The following is a 24,699-nucleotide window of genomic DNA, read 5'->3' as shown; positions in this document are numbered from 1 at the left end:
CCACCAAGCGTGACCCATGTTCCAGCAGTAGAGCTGTGTCACTGTTCCTGCCCCTGGCTACCATACAATTGTGCTGCAGCCAAGTCAGTGTAATGTGCCTGTCCCCTACTTTGACTAAGTCCTGCCGGCCTGCCCACTGACTGTTACCAGGCGACACACTACATAAACATTACAGTAATTACAGGCCGGTCTGGTGCAAACCATGGAACAGGTAAGAAGCTGATCCCGCAGCTTCATCACTGTGATGCAGAAACTCTGTGCACACCTGTACAACTTAGTTATATACGGTAGTTATTCTGCTATCAATATAATGTTTGCAGTCTTTATGCCCGCCACTCCTTGGGGGCACACTGTTACCTAGTGAATGAAGTCTAATGTGCCACTGATAGTGATATGATGTTGAAATTCATATCTGTAAATTAGTATTCTAATGGTCAATGATAATATGTCTCCCTATTACTAACACATTACTAGTTATGTTTTTATTGTTAAAGGGGACTAAAAGATAAAGTTAAAAAGGCTTTAAATAGATAAAAATTTAATACTCGCCTATCCCGGTCACTTCCTGTTCACCCCTGGTGCCCGTCGCATGGAACCTGCAGTGGAAGAAGCAGTGGCATATTATGGCTGGGATTGGTGAGTATTCAATTTTTATTCACTTTAAGCTGTTTAAACTTTATTTTTAAAGGGAATCTGACACCGTTTTTACAGACGTAACTGCGAGCACCATAAGGTAGTGCCTGTGGTACTGGTGCATCTTGTCTCCACCAGCAGAATAGGTGGAGACAAACTGCACGCCCACATCTATGCCCCCAACTTGGGCTTGGCTGGGCACCAAAATGGGTGGAGGCAAAGTGCACGCTCCCAACTTCTGATTGGCTGGGCCGTAGCACCCACAACCCTTACCGCTGCAAACATACCTGAAGGTTGCCGGCGCCAGAGTCCTGAGCGGGGAAACAACAGCAGCTGCTGTCAATCCTGGGCAGAGGTGCCCAGCCCAGCGCCACAGCGGGAGTCCAAGAACAGCTGGCATACTGGTCTTCGGCATAGCCGAATAGCACAGTGCCGAAGCGGAATGGCAGCTGTCAGACCAGTCCTCAGCAGAGCCGCCAACTGCGTCAGTGTGGTTCTCCACATAGCCGGCCATCCACAGCACCGGAGCGGAGAACAAATGTGAGTCAGGTCCTGGGCATAGCTGGGCAGCAGAAGCACCACAGCGGCTTGCAGCTCTCTGTCAGTCCGATCCTCCAGTCGGGTCCTCACCATAGCCGGCCAGCACAAGCAAGCGGCAGAGGGCATTGGAGCTTGCGGGACCTTGCTGTGTGCGGGGAGCAGCTAATCCACTGCTGGGGGCGTCACCTGCCCCTTCCCTGTCACTGAGCCAGGCCAACCTATTTCTTCACCCCTAGTTTAGGTGGAGACAATTGCTGCGTTTTTTTTAAGTGATTGTCAATGGCACTTTCTAATGTTAAAACTGCATTGCAAGTTTGTGCTTTGCGATTTTTGTGTGATGCCTTTTTCAACATTACAAAGTCCCACTGACAATTGCGTTTAAAAAAACGCAGCGATATCGCAGCGTTAAAAAACCGCAAGTGGGCAAGAACCTCCAGGCTGGCCGTACACTAGAAATTTTAGACAGCCTTGTTCTGAATGGCTTGTAGTCTACAACTGGTTTATGAAGGTTCTTGTTACACTGGATGACAACATCTTAGGTTAAATCAACCCTCCGGTTTTGGGATAAAATTCTGTCCCCGGACTAGAGGGGATCCACCAATGCCAAGTCCCATTTTCGTCCGTCCAAGATGGTCACCCAATTTGTCACTACCCAATGCACACTGTACACTGACCAATTAGCTCTGGTGGTGGCTTATCTCCAGGGGTATCCAAGGTACAGGCATTGAAATTTAACCTACCTGATTCCTCTTTCCCCAATATCATCTGTTGGTTGGGGCAAAGTCAGAAGGCTCCATACAAATGTGGGAGTCGTCGTAGCGCTGTCAAATCATTAGTGATTCAGATGTAGTATGTATGGGGGTATTAAGATAACAGCTTATGTTTATGCATCATAGTTCCTACTGGCACCTAAAGCTCCTCCAGGAAAATGGTACTGGAAAGAAGAAACTAAAACGCTTGAATTTACAAGGTACATTTTTGTACATTTTTCTATTTACAGGTTTATGGTCTTTGGAAAAAATGTCCAACATTATGACAGCCCATTTAGGTTTTAGTGGCACCTGACTTACTTCCCTACAAGATGAGATATGCAAAAGTTGGCATCAATGTTGTATATGTCTAATATGCAAATAGATTTTTTATTAGGTAGAAGACCAGCAATGGTGAGGATATAGTTACCTCAACTGTATTGTAAAGCACTGCACGTTTCAATACACCTGTATGAATAAAAACACCATATATTGTAGGTAGTCAATGGGAAACGTTTCCCTACAAAAGAAGTACTCAGATAGCATCTCTTCCATGGTCTGCGCTGAACAATAACAGCCTTGTATCTGCATACACTAGTTCTAGTTTGCTCTTTGCATAGCAAATAATCTGTTGGAAGAACACATGTTCCAATCTGTCTTCTATTATCCACATCTATTTCGTTGCAGTGACTGAAACATTGGAGAATTTACAATATGATAATATCTTGGCACTGGTGGATCTTGGCCTTAAAGTGCTAGATTTCCAGCAGCTTAGCCGACCTTGCCAGAACACAATAGTCCATTTTTAGACTAACATCTACGCAGACTTTACAATAGACAGATTGCTTTATGTTGAGTGATATTGAGAGCCAGATGTAAGAATCGTGATATGACTCACTTCAATTGTTAAATATTCCTTTCATCTATCTCTGAATTTATCTGCTTCAGTAAAGTTGGGTGGCAGTAAGGCCTCCTGCAGACGGCCGGGTCGGATCCGGCAGCGTGACCGGGACCCGACCCGAGCGCCTGCAGAGAGCAGCGCGTATTCACCCGCGCCCCACAGCTCCGGATCTTTCATGTGACGGCTGCCTGGCGCATGCGCAGACCGGAACCGGCGGCGGGTGAGTAACGTTTCTGTGCGGGGCTCTGTCACAGAAATAGAACATGCCGCGGTTTGTTTGCCACGCGAGATTTTGCGCGGCCAAACCACGGCCGTCTGCATAGGATTGCGTTTATTAACGCAATCCTATGCAGGCTTCCAGCAGCAGAAATCCCGCCGTGGAATTTCCACCCGTCTGCAGGCAGCCTAACATGCTGTACCCTACAGTAGACCATGGACCCCCTCCCCTTCCCCTGGATGTCCATATACCGTAACCCAACAGGACAGATGAAAAGGCATTATTCAGAAGAGACAACCTTTTAACTAGGCAGCTTTGCTGGATCTATGAGTATGGGAAAGCTGGGTGATAACCCCTATCTAAGGGCTCTTACCCACTGGCGATAGGTTTTCTAGTGATGCAAGAGTGAGTGAAAATGCATGATTATGAAGCCAATGGTTTTCAATGGTTTCATTCTCATTTGCAATGTGTTCACTCAAGCCTTCACCCCGAGATCTCCTGTAGCTCTGCCCCCCTCTCCTCTCAGGATTTCTAGCCTGCTTCACGATCTTCTCCTACTGATATCAATGGGCGATATCGCAGATTTTTCTTAGCACTGTTTGAGTGAACACATCGCAAATGAGAATGAAAACATTGAAAATCATTGGTTGCATAATCACGCAATTTCACTCACTCTCGCATCGCTTGAAAACCTATCGCCAGTGGGTAAAAGCCCTTAAGCACATGGGGTTGTCACTTTTTCGGAAAGCAGATACAGGAGCTTGACCTTTATTGACTGGTGTGGTGAGATTTTGGCTATGATTATGGGATAAAGCCACTTAACTATGCCATTTTAGCGGGCTTCTCATTTGGTAAATTAGATGAATATCACATAAACTCACCATTTTGGGTGAGGTTGTCCAACTGTCAGAGGGCTCCTTCACACGGGAGCTGCGATTCTTGGCCAGCCGCGTCACAGCCGCAGCACGGCTGAAAATCGCATGAATGAGAGGCAATTGTGACCAAGTCACGGGTGCATCTTCCATTTATGCGCCCGTTCAGATGGCCCTGGTGCGGCGAGTATACACCGAGCCCAGGATACCATCGGGCGGGGAGAGCGAGTTTAGCTGAGCTCTTCCTTCCCGTCCCCTCTTCAGCCCTTGTCGGCAAAGGGATGGGAGCTAGTGTGCTAATCTCCCGCGCCCTCTCTTTGCCAACAGCTGGCAATGGGCGGAGAGGGGGAGGGAGTTTAGCAGAGCTGCTGCTAAACTCCCTCCCACCTCCCTTTTCCGGCAGCTCTCATAGGCTCCCATAGGGTTCTATAGGACTGCCATCATATTCCGGCTGAAAAGATAGGTCCAGAATAGAGATGAGCGAACACGTTCGGCCCCGCCCCTTTTTCGCCCGAACACCGAACTTTGCGAACACTTCAGTGTTCGGGCGAAAAAGTTCGGGGGCCGCCGTGGCAGCGCGGGGGGATGCGGCGGGGAGTGGGGGGGAGAGGGAGAGAGAGAGGGCTCCCCCCTGTTCCCCGCTACTGCCGCCCGCGCCGCCGCGCATCTCCCCGCCCCCCGGCGGCACCCGGACCTTTACGCGCGAACACTGCAGTGTTCGGCAAAGCCGGTGTCCGGGTGCGGATGTGTCCGTAACGGACACGTTCGCTCATCTCTAGTCCAGAACTATCTTTTCCAGCCGGCGTAAAAAAAGGCCGATCAGAATGCGCACCGTATGCGCTATCTTTTCCGGCTTTTTACGCACCCAAAAATCGCCCATCTAAACTGATCCATCAGAATCCAATGCATCAGATGGCCATGTATATCGGATGGCCGTGAAAACAGGGCCGATATATGCTCTGTGAATAAGCCCTGATGTGTACGGGGTTGTCCTGACTTTCCCATGACAGCAGATGTTGAGGGAAAAAAGCTGCTTTGGCATGATGGATTTCAACACACTCAGCTGAGCATATAGGCAGGTGGGGAGGAACAAACATTTGGCCAACAGCTGTCTGAGATGTGTGGCCATGTGAAATGTCATTTTCTGAAGATGTTTTCTACTGACAAACCTTTATAATACCGTATGTAAATTGGAGATGATATAAAAGTGTGATTGCCAGATGGCTCAATGAGGGATTCTTCTCACCAGTTCGTGAAGAAAGATAGATGTGGATATGTGATCAGTTTCCATCAACGTTAGTGGGAATCCTTGGAGTTTTTATAACATGAGACATTTGTGATGTCAGTCAGTAGTGTAGCTATAGGGGGTGCAGAGGTATCAGTTGCAAGCCTAAAGGCCTCTCTGTCCTATGATGAGACATTGATAACTATTATAAATGGTGGATGGGGACACTGCATCAGATTTTGCCTGGGGCCCTTAGGCTTCACATTACACCTCTAATGTCAAAGTCTTATTTTGTTTCATCTTCCTGCTGCATTAAATGGGTTTTTACTGCTTATGACATTTGTCACCTATCCATAGGCTAGGTGATAACGTCTGATTGCTGGGATTTCAGTGATCAATAGACTAGAGGTCTGAGGATTTTGGTTCCTCCCTACTGTATGACTGCAGTGAGAAGAATTTGGAAAGGATTGGTGGTTGAGCATCTGTGCTTCGACTACATTCAAGGTTTATGGGGCTGGCAGGAACAGCAGAACACTGTACTTGGCCGTCTCTGGTAGTCCCATCCACATACATTGAATGGAGCAGCAGCATACATGCTCAACTACTGTTCCGTTCAGTGAAGAAGAACCGGAGGTTTAGGACCTCCCTTCCAGCAGTGGACTTATCACCTAGGGCCCTAGACGATAAATGACATTTATGGTAAAAGCGCCTTAAGAGGGACATACATAGAAATTATGAGGCACTATAGAAAATACCTACAATTTGGCCTCTAATAAAAAAAAAGTATATATTAGAAGCAGCATATCTATAATGCAGCAGGTTTAGATACAGAGACTCATCTTTAGTATACCTTTAAGTAATGCAATCACCATATCATAAACCAGTCCTACACTGTGATAGTGATTACACAATGTAGTTACATCCAGTGATTACAGTTGGTGTCTTCTCTGGTTGGTGACTATTTTTTTATTTGTGTTCTATATTTGGGCCTAGATGACCATAAAGTTTTTTTCTAGCAATGACTTGTCTCTGTGCACTCTTACCATCCCACCACTACCCCAAGTGAACCTCTCAGTAACCCTCTCCCCATAGTACTAGTGTCCCTCTGTGGACTCTTCATAGTACTGATGTCCCATCTGTAGCCCCCAAACGCATAGCACCAGAGTCCCTTCTCTGTGCCCCCCCATCCCTAACCCCCATAGCACTGTGCTTCCTCCTTACCTTGCTTGCCCAGCAGCAAGTTGCATTCGAGCTGCTAGGGACGGAGCTCTCTGTCAGTCAGTCAGTGCAGGCTGAGAGCTGGAAGGAGGGGAGAGCAGCCTGCACTGACTGACATAGCAATGTCCCCAGCAGCTGGGGAAAAGGGAAGCGAATCAGTGGTGAGAAAGGGGGTGGGCACATTTGGCCCCAGACCCCTGTCCCACAGGCCCCATAGCAGTCGCATGGTGTGCTACATTGGCGGCATGCCACTGCTCCTTAACATGCTCGATAAGCATACTTTCTCATTTTCTTTGTTTTCAGCCATGGATGTTGAAAACGTTTGCACAGGTATGATATTAATGTGGGCACCCATCTGAACAAGGTTGCCTTGTTGTGACAGATGAACTCACACAATTTGATCAAAATGCTAATAACCTCACATTTAATGTTTAGTAAATACAGCAGTAATGCAATCCGAATTGATTTAAATATTCAGTCTTTGCATAAATCTCAGTGCTCACAGAAGAATGCTACATTTATTGCATTTGTTGTAAACATTTGTATCAGTGAATTATAAACTCTTACTATTTAGACGATCAGACACCTATTTTCGCTGGGGACCTGGATCTAAATCCCCAGAAAGAAGCATCACTAAAACTCCCAAACAGAAGAAGCAACAACATGAATTTGTGACTCTAGAAGATGTGAAAAGTAAGTGTCATTCACTTCATATGTGCCTAATTCTTGGGGCGCAGATATGGAGGATGTAGAGGCTGTGGTCGCACGTTGGACCTGGAGCCTCAGGGGGCCCAAAAAGTAGCTCAGCCCTATAACTGTGGCCAGTACTACAAGAAACCTCCTGTGATAGATGTGAGCCCTGTTTTGCATGGGGGGCATGAGCTTGTACCTCTGTGAAGCAGATATGAACCAGCAGTGGTTCACAAACTATTTTAACCATTAGGGTTAGGGGCACGGCTTATCACAACATATGATATTTACCTCCGTTGTTATAAAAAGAACAGAGCCATTTAAAAATAAAAATAAAAAAATAAAAAAATAGGGAGGAATGCTGGCGCACTGGGTGGGCTATTGATATACATTATATTTAAAATTAATATGCAACGGAATTAAATCCCGCACCACATGTCAATATCCACAGGAGTTTTGTGCAATTTTTTTCCACAGCGTGTGGTTGAGATTTTGAGTATCTCATCCAGTTTGCTGCTACAGCTACTGTAAATTCCGCAGCAAATCCGCCCCTTGTAGTAATAGTGACCCCCTATATTGGTGGCCCCAATAGTAGTAGTGTCCCCTATATTGGCCCCATGTAGTAATAGTGACTGCTATTGTGGCTCAAACAGTAATAGTGACCATTATTGCAGGCCCAGTAGTAAGAGTGACCCCTATTGTGACCCTAGTAAATATAGTGTCCTCTATATTGGCGCCAGTAGTAATAGTGACTCGTATTGTGGCCCAAGTAGTAATAATGTACCCCACAGTGGCCTCAGTAGTTAAGGTGATCCCAACAGTAGCTCCACTAGTAGTAGCATCCCCTATATTAGTCCCAGTAGTAATAGTGACCCCACAGTGTGTCCAGTAATAATAATAAACCCACAGTAGCCCCAGTAGTAATATTAACCCCACAATAGCCCCAGTAGTCATATCAGACCCACAGTAGCCCCAGTAATATTAACCCCACAGTAGCCCCAGTAGTAATATTACTAGGGCTAATGGGGGGGTTAATATTACTACAGTAGACCCAGTAGTAGTGGTGACCCCCCACAGTAGCCTCAGTAATAATAGTGACCCCCACAGTGGCCCAGTAGTAATAGTGACTCATACAGTGCCCTCAGTAGTAATAGCGACCCCACATTAACCCGGGTAATATTACTGGGGCTAATGTGGGGTTAATATTACTATTGGGGCTACTGTGGGATTAATATCACTACTGGGACTACTAAGTGGTTCATATTACTACTGGGGCTACTGTGGGGCTAATAATAATAACTGCTCAGTAGCCTCAGTAGTAATATTAACCCCTCAGTAGCCCCAGTTATAATAGCCCTCCCAAGCCATATACTTACATCCTCCTTGTAGTCAGTGCTGCTCCTCCTCTTCTCAGGTGCACACTGACTTCAGTATGTGAGCCCAGAACATTTCCTTCTTTGTCCTCTCCTGTGGAACTATGAAGGAGACGACTCAGGGTAGGAGGATCCTGGTGCACACACTAAGGTCAGGGTGTGCACCAGGATCGGATCAGCAGTGCTGAGTGAATACCGGCTGGGGTGCCATACCCCATGTAGTAATTATTATAGTGGTGAGCAGCTGTCGGCATGTAAGCCATAGGTTTGCCACCACGGAGCTAGACCCTCGGTCGGAGCCCCTGACTGTCACTTGCGGAGCCACAAGGGCTCCATAGAGCACAGTTTGGGTACCGCTGGCCTAATACATTATTGAATCATCTCCAGTCCTATAATACACATTTAGTGGCAGAATTGCTGCAAGCTTCAGAAAGAGGGGCAGAGACAGGCTGTTTTAGAGTTGGGTGACTTGACCCTTCAGAGGAAATGACTTTTCAGGTCCATCCCCCATTTATAAAGAAAATGTACATGTCCACATTATAATCTGTTATCATTGTGCACACAGGACATATCATCAATAAGTTCTAATCAGTTATTTGTGAATCATCCAATAAGACAAAGGGCACATTTACGAAGGGTTTTAAAAAAATAAAACAAAATTTGCGCAAGCATTTGCACAAAAATTTGCAACTTTTTCACTTTTTGTGTCAGCCTTGCCACTTATCCAAAAAATGGATGGGGCCTGTTATGATGGGACGTTGCCGCCCCAGACTAACAGATCTATATATAATTTATGACAAAAAATGGCGTAGCGTATGCCAGAAATGTATGCCCGATCATAAGGCACACTGAGGAGCAGGATGGCACTCCACACATGGAGAGGTGTGCGCCTCTTCATGTATTTAGTGCATCATGATCCAGTGAAAATTGTACTAAGCACGTTGCAGGAAATGCCAGGCTTTGTAAATTTCTACCATAGTCTATAGTGGTAATTGATCGGCTCCTAAGTCACTCCAAATTATAGTGTCAGGCAGCCTGCCATAGACTATAATACAGGGTGGTACCACACTCTAATAAAAGCTGTTTAAGGATGTGTCAGACTAGCAGAAATGCAGTGGAAATTTCCGTAGCAAAATCTGCAGCATTTCTACATCAAAAAGCACATAAAAATCCACAGCAATTTTGACTGGTATTCAGCGACAGACCCACCGCGGATGTGAACCTGCAACCTGTGCCTCTCACCCCATACTGAGCCCTGACTGCAGCACACATCCCTCACAGGGAAGCTGCTACAACGTGTCGTCACCAATCAGGTGATGTGGAAGTGAGTGCGCCTTAAAAGAAAAACTGTCTTTGTTGCCCTTCGTAACCAATCACAATGCAGCTTTCATTTCTTATACCTTTGAAGGAAAATGTAAGCTGCGCTGTGATTGGTTGCTATGGGCAACCAAGACAGATTTTCTTTTAGAGTTTGGTGCCAGGATACTTTATCATGGCCTACCCTGTATAATACATAGAATTCACAATTTCTTTATAGATCAAATGCTACAAACTGATTGCCCCTCAGCTTCTCTTAAGTGAGTGAATTTTGGGGGCCCATTCACACAGGGGTATTTTTTGCCTGTGGGCTGTCTATATTTTTTACTGACTGAATATACACAGCAGATGGATTCTTCAAGGTAAATTGGTGTATTTAGACAGACTGAAGTTGCGCGTAAAAAAAATTGCAATATGTCCTATTTTGATCCGCATGCACAGATCAAAATCACTCATTAACGTCTATGGGAGCTTTAAAAAATGCAGCGAACATGGATGTTTAATACAAATCACAGCCGGGAAAAGAGGTGGGGAAAGCGAAACCACCGAAATCGCATAGAATCCAGTGGTTTTGTTTCGTCCCATATATGGGGACAAAAGCATGCTCATCTGAATCCGCCCTAAAAGTGTGTTTTCTGTGTCCATGTCTGCGCAAAGGCTGAGCATATTTGTGCAGGCACCGCTCGTTCACACTGGCAGGGGAATCACCTGAAGTGATGCGAGACGGTTTTGATATAAAAACGCCTCAAATCCGTGTGAAAGTCGCATGTTGGCGCGGGAAGTTAGCCTTAAGGTATGTTCACACGATGGAATTCACCACGTACTTTTTCATGTAAATTCCACCTTTAAAAAAACGCTTCAAAATCTGCGTCTGTTTGACAAGGTTATTAGCGAGGATCTACTCACAAAATGTGCCCTGTCAATAGGCAAAATCTGCTTGCGGAATTTCGATGCTGAAAACTTTGTTACCGCATCATGAAGTGACGTGTCACTTCCTTTTAGTTTCCAAGGCATTTCTACTTCAAAATTCTGCATACTGGTTTTGCACATTGACAGGGAAAATTCCACATGTGGATCTGCAGAAAAATTTGCGCCAAAAAACAGATTTTACAGGCAGAATTCATGTGGAATTTTTGTACAGTAACTACTGCTGTTTGAACATCCCCTTAAGGTGCTTTCACACAGATGGAATTTCACCACTTTCCATGCCGCACCGCATCATTACCTGAAGGCTTGCAGTTTTGGGTGAATAATTCTCTGAGTGTTATGGCATGTAATGTGTCAACATTCCGCCCTTCACGGTGTTGCTTTACTCGGCACAGCTGGTGGCCTTGAGCTGCGGGGGTTCAGTAGCTCAGACCCCACCAATTATACTGTTCTGGAATGTTCCATCGGTCATCAGATGCCAGATTTTATGAATTTCACTGCTTTAGGGAGGTTTCAGACGGGTGTATATGCACTTGTTTTTGAGTATGCAAAACAAATGGGTGTGAAACACTGAAAATAGAACCCATTGATTTCAATGGCTTCATTCTCTTTTTTTTTTTTGCGCTCTATTTTTCTGCGTATTTTGCACACAAAGATCCCCATAGACTTTTAAGGGAAGGGCTGTGACATTAAATGAGCACACTTGATAACACATCATATGTATGCTTATAATGTCTTCCAGGAGTTGCTTTAAACTTGATTGAAGAACAAGAAAGACTTTGCTTGACGTTTGGATTTTCCAATATTCTCAAGTATGTCACATCCACAATATAAATCAGTAAAACTAAAATAAATAAAAACGTTTTATGATATTGATATGTGTATAGAGGTTCTAGTGTAGTATGTCTCCATCCAAAGACATAGGTTGGCTGGGCATCTTTCTCCCAGGACCTGGGTGATCTGCAGAGCATCCCCTGTGGATAGGACATCTGTGCGGCTGGGAGAGGAAACTACAGCCCGGAGAGGAGGGGGGTGCGGCATAGACGGTAATAGCGGGGCCGGCGGGGGACAGGGGTAGTGGAGATGTGTGAGCTGTCAGGGGGATGGCCGGTACATGTGCGTATGGGCAGACATGTACGAGATGTACGGACGTGGGCATGGGAAATCTGTAAAGGTGTGTGTGCGGAAGACAATCAGCAGCTGTGGGTGTGACCTGGGTGTTACCTGTGGCTCTGCCTGGCCAACCTATGTCTTCCGGTGGAGACATACTACCCTAGTACCATGTAAAGATTAGATCGGAAATGGATAAATGTGAAAAACAATAATCTGATGGGATCAGTAAAGCTGCCCCAAGCAGATAACAGGACCTGAAAATGTCTCTTTACATTACTGTTAGGTATATGAGCACCCCTGACATCCCTGCCTGATTTTATCCAGTTGGAGGGCTGCATCTTTGTACTTTTCTATAGTTCCTTGCAGTATACTGGTGATAATGCCAGTATAATACATGGGTTTCTGGGATTTAGCATTAGTGCCCAAATTTTAGCACTTGGGTGGGAGTTGTGTTGTTGTCTACTGCTGGTACTAAGGACCATGTGTTCTGCATATCTAAGTAATCAGTCAGTAGGATATGAGAAGTTTATTACATATGCATAAAATCAACAATAAGATCTCTTACAGGTTATTTAACGGAACAATGTTTATGTTTACTTAAATTAATTATTTTCTTTTAAATTTAGGTCTCAGCAACTTGATGATTTCCTCATGGCCTTGATTAATTACCTGCATTGCTTTTTGGTAAAACAGTCACGTGGCAAACAGCCTAAATCTTTTTTGCCGTAAGTGCTGCTATGCAAGCAAGTTGTATCTAAAAAGTTGAATTATGGGTTAAAAGTAGAGATGAGCGAACGTACTCGGTAAGGCCGATGTCGCAATCGAGCACCGCAATTTTCGAGTACTTCACTACTCGGGTGAAAAGATTCGGGGTGCGCCGTGGGTGAGCGGGGGGTTGCAGAGGGGAGTGGGGGGGAGAGGGAGAGAGAGAGAGCTCCTACCTGTTCTGCGCTGCTACCCCCCGCTCCACCACGCCCCGCCCCCCGGCGACCCCCGAATTCTTTCACCCGAGTAGTGAAGTACTCGAAAATCACGGTGCTCGATTGCGAAATCGGCCTTACCGAGTACGTTCACTCATCTCTAGTTAAAAGTAGTTGTCAAATGTTTTACTGGGTTTGTATAAACACTAGCTCCTCTTGTCCGACACATCAATTTCAGAGTGAAACTGGACCAGCAACCATAAGTGGGAGACTCTAACATCCATATAGCCTAACTTAGCCAAGCTACTATAATGAACGGTTACAGTGCTTGTATAACAGTTCTAATAATTCAAATCACCAGAGCAAGTATAGTTCTGGCAGATTTCTGCTCTGAAGTCTGCAGAATTGTGAATACAGCTGTGTAATTTAAGTCAGGCTTATTAGAACTCATCCGTACAATATAAGTAATGTAACGTACTTAAAAGGTTGCTGATTTTTATGTGTTTAAGCTTTAAAATGGTATTCAATAGTGGGTCTTTTGAGGGGAATATCTCACCACATGTTGCTGCCTTCTTTGAGGGCAGCATAAGGTTTTGTCAAGCATGCCGATTACAGTCATATGTCTAGTTTATGTATTTCAGAATCTGGGAAGTAATTTGTCAGAAACTTACATTTTATAAGTAGCAGCCACATATACCAGATTACAGGAAGTAGTCCTCAATATTCATGAGCTGCAGGCTAGCCCTGTCCACCTGTCACTAATTGTCAGGAGAATCTCCCTATGCAGAGTAACAGAGAGATAGCTGTCAATTAGCAGCTGGGGGTGGGGTGGTTGGAGCTAGTTGCAGCTCATGACTATTGAGTACTACTTTCTGTAATCCGCTGTGTGGCTGCTACTGATATATATATATATATATATATATATATATATATCCCTGTCCTATATTTTTTTATTTTTGAAACCATGCTGGTTATTTGTGTTTCTAGGAGACCAAAAGTTCTAGAAGAAGAGGAGATGGCAGTCCTTAACAAGACAATAGAAGCCTCATTGAAGCACCTTGCTTTTAAGTATTGCATTCTTGTACTTGGAGAAGGAATGGACAAACAACATCATCTGGCATGTGGAAAGTACGACATCCTTTGAAAATATGTTTCTGGCCTTATGTATTACTATTAACAACACCATAACATAAAGGATATTTTAAGGAGTACTTAAAGCATACCTCAGTTTTCAACAAGTTTTCTAAAATGTACCAAGTTCTGCTTATCCTCTCATTTGTTGCTGTTTGCACCCTGTTTCAAACTTTTAAATTCAGATTTTCAGGTGTTCTTCCACATTTTCTGCTGCTCTACTGTTTGCAATCTACTTTCTGTCAGGGGGAGTGTCACAAGCTTAGCATTCTTTAAGCAGTTCACTGTCCTGTACTTCCTTTCCCTCACTTCCCATTCTGCATTGTTTTGTATCTGGCCTAATCAGCAGGGGGGCAATATCTGAATGCCCACCCCTCTGCTTTCCCAGGACCATTGTAAGAAATAGGCATACAGAAACATTCTGGCCATATGGTTAGCAATTCCAATATAATGTAAACACACAGATACACATGCTAGAACCGCTGGAGAAGCAGAGATTGTGGAGATTGCAGACACTGTGTCTGCAGATCTGTCAGCCTGTGAGTGCAGAGCAGTAAGCCTGTGAAGATAACTCCTTCCCCATAGCTAAGAAAACATCCCAGTAACTATAAAAGCTCAAAACCTAACAATAGGCAGTGGATTGCAGATGACTGTAAGGGAGACCTCCAGTAGCAGCTACTTCAAGCTTGATTTATAGTGGTAAAACAACAATTTTAAAGAATATATATTACAAAATTAATGAGCCACAGACAGGCTATTAGATGAGCATAAGTTGTCTGGAAAGTTAGTGCCCCTTTAATCGAAATACCATTCTACCAGCTGGCTCTAGTAATGCCTTACCCCTAATGTGGACATAATTTTCACAACTTGCGGGTTGGAAACTAATGAAAAACATCTATAATGAGTATTACCTAGTATATATCTTTGTCTTTCTGAAAATGCTGGCTGACAACTTGCATGACCACTATTACAGCTCCCAGAAAGGTTGTCACTCAGTTTCCCTAGAATCCTGAATTACAAACTTTCCTAGTTATGCAGCTACACAAGAGTGGGAGTACATCACTATATGATTACGCAGGTTTCTTGTACAAGCCGCCATACTAGTTTTCACTTATTTCCTAGAATTGAAGCTATTGAATTCTTAAGCTGAATGAAGAGAGCAATTCAAGGAACCATATTTTTAGACAATGCTAACCCTTTTCTATATTAAAACTGGTGCAGTAATAAGCTGATCAAAGTGGATCTGTCTTTATAAACGCCAGTGATCTGCTACAGGGAATTGCCAGAGAAATGTACAAGCTGCCAGGAAATTGTTCCCCATTATAAAGGTTCAAAAAAATGAATGCTCTCAGGTAAAAAGAAACAAATTGCTTAAGTTATATAGTGGTTCTAATTTTTTTGTTCAGGTTGGCAACGCTGACATTCCCAAAAATCACTGTGAGAAAATGGTGGCACCCACATATACACCCAATATGTGTGCTTTGGTTGTGATAAACCAAAACCCCAGTGACGTATTGAACGTTGCTCATACTACAAGCGCTGCCTATGCTGAAGTGTATTGACTTTCAAGTAGAAATAAAAATTTTTTGGAGCTGCTCTATAAGTTAAAGGCGTTGTCTCGCGCCGAAACGGGTTTTTTTTTTTCCATAGGCTCCCCCGTTCGGCGCAGGACAACCCCAAAGGATGTGTTAAACAAAAAAAATTTTATTACTTACCCGAATCCCCGCTCTGCGATGTCTTCCTTCTTCCTTCTTCTTCCTTCACCAAGATGGCCGCCGGGATCTTCACCCACGATGCACCGCGGGTCTTCTCCCATGGTGCACCGTGGGCTCTGTGCGGTCCATTGCCGATTCCAGCCTCCTGATTGGCTGGAATCGGCACACGTGACGGGGCGGAGCTACGAGGACCAGCTCTCCGGCACGAGCGGCCCCATTCACCAGGAAGAAGACCGCACAGCGCAAGCGCGTCTAAAAAAGCAAGAAGACATCAGAATTAGACGGATCCATGGCGACGGGGACGCTAGCAACGGAGCAGGTAAGTGAATAACTTCTGTATGGCTCATATTTAATGCACGATGTACATTACAAAGTGCATTAATATGGCCATACAGAAGTGTATAACCCCACTTGCTGCCGCGAGACAACCCCTTTAAGCAATGTTATGGTGGCTGTCCAAGGGCAACAGTGTTTCCTACCTCCTCCTGCTATTGGTTGCGGACAGTGCTGTGTCCCCTGAGTCCTATGTGGCAGATGGTACATCAGCTGTCACTTCTGTGCTATGCATCCCACCTCTTACAGGGCCAGCTCACACCCAGCTCTTCTGCACTGTGGGCAATGTAGATGGGTCCTTGGTTATTTATGGCACCTTCCCCCACTGGAGGGTGCCTGAGCAATTAGTTCCATCTGGTATTCAAAGGTGTTTCTTGACTTTGACTTCTGTTTTGAGCTGTGTCTGCTCTACCCAACTTTCCCATCTTCTTCATTCCTGGCCTTGTCTTGTTTCTGGATTACTCTACATCGGTCTGCTGTCTGTGTCTCTGGTACTATGCTCTGACCAATTTGTGTCAGCTACCTCAGCAACGAGACTACTTCTGGAGTAATGCATTGGAGGCCCCTGCAGCAAAGACTAGATCCCAATCGTTGAAGTTAATTATTGAAAACCAGGGGACCTCAGATACTGCCTTCAAGAATAGCCCCAATTAAAATTGGTCTGTGGCATAGTAGGTCCACACTCACTGCAATGATAGGGAATTGGTTGTTTTTTATCTGTACTGCTTCATTATTTATGCTTTGTTTAATGAGGTGAGGAATTTCCAGACATCCTGTAGTATCACTTAGTGACCATTCAAATGCAGAGGCTTTCCATGTATGACAAGGACAAGCCAAATCCATGAGACTCACACATACTATTTACTGTGGCTGCAAGCTCTTGCTAACCAAAGTTTGCCATAAGTGGGAAACCTCGCTCTATAATGTCAATATATCTTAGTAGGGCATATGGATAGGGGTTGTTTTAAAGGGTAAAAAAACAGACAGCCGGAAGCGCAATTATGCTCGCCGCTATGGAGCGTAGTTGCGCATGGATGGGTTTGTTTGTTCCTTCTCAGGTTAGGGAGTTCAAACTCTACGCCATAGTTTTGAAAAAACAGCAGGTAGATAGGTCCTGCCCTATCTTTCCTGCAAGTAGTTAATACTATATGTGGAAAAGATAGGGCAGGTCATATCTTTTCTCGCCCGTACCATTAACGTGCGAGAGTCCCGCTAGTGAAATTATTAATGGGCAAGAATCCTGCTGGTGAAAACAATTACCACGGCCGCATAACAGGCCCAAAAGGCGCCCATGTGTTTAAGCCTTGAAGATGTGCTCACCTAGAAACAATGCTTTGGGGGAGAATACCTCCGTACATACAGGATCCAATGTAGCTAGCTACAATTCTTTTTGTCAAAATCTTACCGAATTCAACAGAAAAAAATCATTCATCTGCTCTGCATAAAAATGGAGGCATACAGAGTTACAGTAGAGGCCTCTTGCACCTCCAGCCTATTTTATACAAAGCGCATATATAATAGGGCGGTGTATAGGAGCCCAGAGGCTGTACAAAAGAAAACCAGTCATGTTTCCTTTTATTCCTTGTGATGTGCTCTGTAAATGAGGAGCCGTGATGACTCATTCTGTAACTAAACAGCATCTTTTATCTATTATACATAGTCCATTTTGCGATCTGTCCTTTGAATCTGTGTATTATCCATTGAAGTAAATATATAAAGCCATTTTCTTTGCTTTGCCAAAGTTGTTTAGAGCTCATTTTACTGGCATTTTGCTCACCAGTATTTGTTAACTATTTACATACTTGTGCACCGGCCAACTGAGGTCATTTAAGGACAAGCAGTGCATAACGTCTTTGTTCCATTGAGAGGTTTACTTTTACTTGCACCAATAGCAACTAAGATCTTTCTAGAAAAGAGCTCCAGTTGGGAACACTTATCAAAGCTTTGTTTTTGCTGAGGCGTTTTGACTCAGCAGTTATTTGGAGACAAGTCCTGACAGACCTGTTCATATATACTTACACGTATGCTGCAATCAGTAGTTTGAAGCTCCTAGGTTTCAAGGCAAAATCTGTAAGGGATCCTTCTCACACGAGAAGGAATTTGTCTGCGTGGACATTTATGCGTCACAATGTTATTGCAAGGGTCGAGCCGAGCGTGCCAAAGTGAGGGAGACCACGGGGTTTGCAGAAGGGTTGTCATTGGTGGCTCTGTGGTCCCTCCCCACAGTGGCGCTAATGGTGCTCTGCTCGGGGGTTGTTCAGTGGCCCAAAGAATGTACTGTGGTAAGCTTAACAGGAAGGCCTGTTTTGTCACGTGTGACGCCAGTACTCCAACCGGGAGCCTCGGGATGGAATGCCGATTAAATAATTGAGACGAGTCCGCTTGTGATAGTAATCTGGGAGTACTCAGATTTACTAAGCTGATATTTGCAATGGTGAATATACAATCTCCAAAAACGGTACTTGGTAATGGTACAAGTAGATACAGCAGTATGCAGTAAATTGAACACGATGAAGAATACAGCAATATTGACTTGAATAAGAACTGACTTCAATGCCCTCTCCTTTCCTTTCTCTGAAACTGATTTGTAAGACAATTTCCCCCCAGTTGCTCTAGCTGAAGGGATGATTAAGGTTTAACAAAGTGTAGATGAAGCAGAGTGTAAGGTGGTCACTAGACTAATCCTGGCTTTAAGTTCACCAGGTAGTTTTATGTTCAAAAGTATTTTATTGAATTTTTACAACATATAACTTACAATATTGTCTGTCCGTGTTAAGCAGAGTTGCAAGATTACGTTTCTAGTGGTTATTAAAGATGCAATTTAAGCTAATATATATATATTTTACACTTCTGATCTTTTTCTTGTAAACATTAAATATCTCCTAAAATTTCGTTAACATCCTCCTGCCTGATTTGTAGTTATAACATACAACGTTTCTGAATTCTAAACTTGTATATAACCAGCATTGTAACTATCCATCTAGATTGTAGTCTAATATCCGACAGGCATCCCGTCCAGAGTATATCGGGACGTAATGGATCCCGGTGCGCAATACTTTGAGTATAGTAGCGTGTAACTAAACAAGAGTGGGTGTGAGAAAGGGATTAGGGAAAAGAGGGAAGTAGAGATTGTGAAAGACGAGAGAGAGATAGAAGAAGAAAAAAAGGAAAGAAAGGGGGGGGGGATTAGAAATAAGGAAGTAGAGAAAGAGAGCCTCGTGTTACCTCTAGCCTCTGTATGCTCGCCACATCCAGGACTTGTTATCGATTGGGGAGCTCGCCCCTCTGTAGCCACCCGTCAAAGTCTGTTGACTTACGGAAGGTCAGCCAAGGCTCCCAGATCGCATGAAAGGCTGCATATTTGTTATCGTCCTCCGCTCTCAACTCCTCCATGTGACTTATATCATCTAGGGCTACGACCCAGTTCAGCCTGGAAGGTGGAACCTGTGATCTCCATAGGCGAGGGATAATGACCCTTGCTGCTAGGAGAAAGAAGCGAAGAATTCCTTTCTTAATTGTTCCTATTGGCCCCGGTATGGCTGACAGGAGGGCTATTTCAGGGGTGATGGCCAGTGTACTTCTGGTCAGAGCATTATGCAGTCCTTCGACCGCCTTCCAAAGGGGTGAAATCTGAGGACACGACCACCAAATGTGGGTAAGAGTCCCAGTTCCTGTCATGCACCTCCAGCATAGATCGGTGATCCCTGGGTAGAATCTGGCCAGACGTACCGGGGTGCGGTACCATCGTGTGAGCAATTTGTAGTTTAACTCTTGATGGTTACCTGAGATCGTCATCTTATGTGTCAGACTTTGAACCTTCACCCACTCCTCGTCTGGCACGGCTCGACCCAGTTCCTTCTCCCATGCTTTCCTGAATCCTCCTCCGGAACCCCAGCCCCCCTCGGTTACCAAGATGTTGTAGACTGCGGAGATCTCGCCTCTTCTTCTCTGTGGAGCTTCGCAAAGCCCCTCAAAGGATGTGGAGGGCTGTGTCAATTTGGTCATTGGTCCCAATGTGCTTATGTAGTGAGCAATCTGATGGTATTGGAGCCACGCGCCAGCCCTCGGCCCCCCCTCTCCCGCTTATGTCTCCAATTGTAGGATTCCAATGGTATCCAAGGAGGCGGCAGCATCAACGGTGTAAAGATAGTAAAAAAAGGGTTTTATTGCTCCATAAAATGGCGACGTTTCGACTTAATCTAAGTCTTTTTCAAGGCTTGAAAAAGACTTAGATTAAGTCGAAACGTCGCCATTTTATGGAGCAATAAAACCCTTTTTTTACTATCTTTACACCGTTGATGCTGCCGCCTCCTTGGATACCATTGCATTTATTTGGGGTTTGGTTTATGACCCCACAGGTGGCTTGGCATATACAGACTGGAACCTCTGCACTGAAGTGCATGTGTTAGGTGTGCTGCGGGATTTTCCTATTTCAATTGTAGGATTCCGTCCTTGTCCATTACGTCACGCACCCTGGGGCATTGCAGCCCTAATCTCTCTATCAGGGGTAGTCCGAAGTCTCCCTGGGGGAAGTCCGGGTTCCCTGTCAGTGGCGTCCATGGCCCCGGCACTCTAACCAGTCCGCACCCTACTGCAAAGCCATCCCATATTTTCAATATTGAACTCATTAGAGGGGATACCCTCAAACCGCGCCTACCTAATCCCCCCTTCAGCCAAAATAGCCCCTGTACTTGTTTTGTTGTTCGCTCTAGTTTCACCCAGTGTTCCGTGGGGTCTTTTCGTGTCAGATCTATTACTATTTTACTTATTGCAGCTCTATAATATGATCGCATATCCGGGAGTCCCAATCCCCCGTTGTTCTTTCGCTGCGTTAGGAGCTTAAAGCTGAGACGCGGTTTGGAACCTTTCCATATATATCGGGTTGCAGCTTTTTGGAGTCTAATAAAATAGTCCTTTGGGATGTTAATGGGTAGGGCTTGGAAGAGATAGAGAAGTCTGGGTAAGACGTTCATTTTAAGTGTGTTAATTCTGCCCAGCCATGATAGGTTCAATGCTCTCCATTTATCTAGATCTTTTGTGATTGTTGTAAGGATAGGTTCAAAATTAAGCCCGTATAATTTCCCAGAGTCTGCTGGTAGGGTCACCCCCAGATATTTTATTTGGTCCTTTCGCCATCTTAGGGGAAATTTTGATGCTAATTGGGTGATTTCCTCTACAGGGAGTGTGATGTTTAGTATCTCTGATTTGGTCATGTTGATTTTAAAGTTGCTGACTCAGCTATATGATGCACATTCATGTAGGATTGCAGGCAAGTCTTTTTTAGGGTTAGTCATGTATATCAATAGGTCATCAGCAAATAGCGCGACCTTATGCTCTCTTCCAGCGACTTTATAGCCCGATATTTCTTTATTTTCCCTAATGGCATTGGCGAACGATTCCATTACCAATGCGTACAGCGTCGGTGACAGGGGGCACCCCTGGCGAGTTCCATTCTTGATGCTTATTGGTTTGGACTGTACGCCGTTTACCCTTACCTGAGCAATGGGCTTGTTATAAAGGGCCATAACCCATTGCCTGCATCTATTGCCCATGCCCAACTGACTCAGCATGCTTTCTAGGAATGCCCAGTTGACTCGGTCGAAAGCTTTCTCCGCATTGACCGATAGTAGGCATAGTGGCGTGTTGGTCTCTTTTGCCCTCTCCATCAGAGAGAGTGTTCTTATGGTGTTGTCCCTGGCTTCCCTCCCAGGGACAAACCCTACTTGGTCTCTGTTGATAATTTCCCGGGTCAACGGTCTTAAGCGTGATGCGATGACTTTCGCGAAGATCTTCGTGTCAATATTTAACAGGGAGATTGGGCGATAATTTTTGCAATTCATGGGATCTTTACCCTGCTTGGGCAATACAGTTATGGTGGCCTGTAAGGACTGTGGAGGGAAGGTACATGTGTCTGATATTGCGTTAAAGGCCTTGCTTAATAGTGGGGCGAGAAGATCACCAAAAGATTTGTAAAACCTTGGGGTGAAGTCGTCGGGGCCCGGGCTTTTCCCTATTTTAAGCTCTTTGATTTCTTTGATTATTTCCTGATCTGTGAAGTCCTCATCTAATTCCCGCGCCTGGTCTATTGTTATTGCTCTCAATGCGTGTGCCTGTAAGTATTGGTCGATCTCCCCTTGTTCTACTTGGTTTTCGATGTTGTACAGCTCGCTATAATAATTCTGGAAGCATTCTAGAATATCTTTTGTTGCGTGGACTTTCCCTTTCTCTTTTGATTTCATTGCAAATATGTAAGTTTGATTTCCCCTGGGGTTTAGAGCTCGCACTAGCCACGCTCCGCTTTTGTTTCCGTATTCATAGAATTTTCCTTTTAGCCTATCCCTCATGCAAAGGTGATTTTTGTCCAGTATTTCTAGGACCTGTTGGCGTAGTATTGGGATTTCTGCACTTAAGGTTTGCGTGGGGTTCGCTTTATTAGCTTGTTCCGCCTTTTCCAGTTGGGAAATCAGGCTCGACAGTTTCCCCGTCCTATCCCTTTTGAGGCGTGTACCATGCGATATAAAGACCCCCCTTAGCACGCACTTGAGGGCTTCCCATTGCACAGTCGGATGTGTTGTATCCGTTTTGTGAGTATCTATGAATATTTCAATGCTCTCCCTGATCTCCTGTAGACAACATGAGTCGCTTAAAAGGTTGTCGTTTAATCTCCATGAGTTTCAAGCCCCCTCTAATCCCCTGCCCCAGGAGTGCCCCGAAGACAGGCGCGTGGTCCGACCATACAAAGTTGCCCATAGAGCACTTGGGGTCAAGATCTAGAAGGTTGTGTGAGATGAAGATATAATCTAGTCTCCCGTAGCTGTTGTGTGAGGCTGAGTGGTGGCTGTAGTCCTTGACCCCTGGATGGAGCGTCCTCCAGAGGTCAACGAGTCTCAACTCAGCTAACTGTCTCCGCAGTCTACGCAAGGCCGCCAAGGAAGTGCCGGACTTACCCGAGGACGAGTCCAGCTCCGGGTCCAGGCTGAGGTTGAGGTCCCCTCCAAGTACGATCCTGGAGCCTGAGGCGAACCGTGCCAGTTCTCCCAGGATACGGCAGCCAAACGAGACCTGTCCAGAATTTGGAGAATAGATGTTAGCTATTGTTAATATGCGTCCTCCTAAATCATACTTTAAAAAGATATATCTCCCTGCGTTGTCTACCTTGGAGGCCAAGACTCTATGTGGGAGGGTCTTGTGAATTGCGATCGACACTCCGCAAGACCTCTTGTCGGGGTTTACACTGTGGTGCCAATTGGTATAATATCTATTGTTGCCTTTTGGGACTTGGCCTTCTTTATAGTGTGTCTCCTGAAAGAGGGCTAACATGACTCGCTTCTTGTGCATATGAGCCAAGATCTGGCCCCTCTTGGCCGGCGCATTCATACCCCTAGCATTGTAGGTACAAAAGGTTATACTAGCCATGACTTAAAGGGGTTGTCCCGCGAAAGCAAGTGGGTCTATACACTTCTGTATGGCCATATTAATGCACTTTGTAATGTACATTGTGCATTAATTATGAGCCATACAGAAGTTATCAAAAGTTATTCACTTACCTGCTCCGTTGCTGGCGTCCTCGTCTCCATGGTTGGCGTCTAATTTTCGCCGTCTAATGGCCAAATTAGACGCGCTTGCGCAGTCCGGGTCTTCTTCTCTTCTCAATGGGGCTCCGTGTAGCTCCGCCCCGTCACGTGCCGATTCCAGCCAATCAGGAGGCTGGAATCGGCAATGGACCGCACAGAAGAGCTGCGGTCCACGGGGGTAGAAGATCCCGGCGGCCATCTTCAACCGGTAAGTAAGAAGTCACCGGAGCGCGGGGATTCAGGTAAGCGCTGTGCGGTGTTCTTTTTTAACCCCTGCATCGGGGTTGTCTCGCGCCGAACGGGGGGGGGGGGGGGGTTGAAAAAAAAAACCCGTTTCGGCGCGGGACAACCCCTTTAATATGTAAATAGTGGATGGCCCTGGGGGCGAGCCGCGACCATAGCACACACGAGGCATAAGCTCAAAAGAGAAGAAGGAAAGAAATAGAGGGGGGTAGAGAGAAAAAAGTAGGTGACAGAAACCCGTTCTTCCATCGATTGGAATCCAGTTTTCCAATCTAGTAGAGTGGGGAACCAACCTAAGGTTGGCTGCAGTCGATGCATAAGCATCGTCCATCCCGTGGAGTGGGGTACCGAGCAGGAAAGGAAGCCCCCTCCCGCCACCTTCCCCGGCAACTCAAATAAATGATTAATATAGAGCTTATTAATATTACATTTCACCTTATCTAAAACACTTTACGACCATTATGCAATTTATAACTTTTAGAAACTAAACAAATCTCCCAGGAGATCCTCCTCCCTTCAACCGAATAATTTCGCCCTTAGGGCCCCTCCGTAATCATTAGCTAAAGTCGATTAAACGCATTTCTCCGATTGCTATGGCATTAAACCCTAGCTCCTTCGGTGCCGGAGCGATTTTTGTAGTGAGTGATCAGCGTTTTGCCCTGTTGCCGGTCTCTGACGGTCGGGGTCTGCGTGGTCTAGCCTCCTGCCATGGCTCTCTTGGGGCTTCGATGGGTAGGCCCCGAACATACGGCCAATCTGGGATCGCCACCATAGGTAACTCCAAAGTTCCTAGAAACATTGGCAGGTCGGCTGGTGATTTGAAGGAGGCTGTTTTCCCATTTCTCGTTGCTGTAAGTTGGAACGGGTACCCCCATCTGTATAGGATATTATTTGCTCTCAGTTCCTCTAGAATCGGTCTCACTGCCCTGCACAGCTGCAGTGTACGGCGGGCCAAGTCTGGAAACACTTCTATGGGGGTACCATTGTGTTGTAGAGTGTCCTTTTTTT

The 24,699-nt window shown here is 45.3% G+C and overlaps 1 protein-coding gene across 1 annotated transcript in view; it reads left to right on the top strand.

Annotated features, from left to right (window-relative positions):
* Window positions 1-36: 36 nt before the first annotated feature.
* PPP1R36 (protein phosphatase 1 regulatory subunit 36) overlaps window positions 37-24,699 on the top strand; it is a 42,855-nt gene continuing 18,192 nt past the window's right edge. The window contains exons 1-6 of the mRNA XM_066608180.1: window positions 37-211; window positions 2,070-2,143; window positions 6,930-7,048; window positions 11,405-11,474; window positions 12,402-12,500; window positions 13,683-13,823. Of these exons, the coding sequence (XP_066464277.1) occupies window positions 203-211; window positions 2,070-2,143; window positions 6,930-7,048; window positions 11,405-11,474; window positions 12,402-12,500; window positions 13,683-13,823 (512 nt within the window). The 5' untranslated portion in view covers window positions 37-202. The remainder of the gene's footprint in view (window positions 212-2,069; window positions 2,144-6,929; window positions 7,049-11,404; window positions 11,475-12,401; window positions 12,501-13,682; window positions 13,824-24,699) is intronic.

The sequence above is a fragment of the Eleutherodactylus coqui genome, chromosome 6, assembly GCF_035609145.1.
Source record: "Eleutherodactylus coqui strain aEleCoq1 chromosome 6, aEleCoq1.hap1, whole genome shotgun sequence".
Classification (NCBI taxonomy): Eukaryota; Metazoa; Chordata; class Amphibia; order Anura; family Eleutherodactylidae; genus Eleutherodactylus; species Eleutherodactylus coqui.
This window is presented reverse-complemented; position numbering and strand designations above follow the sequence as displayed.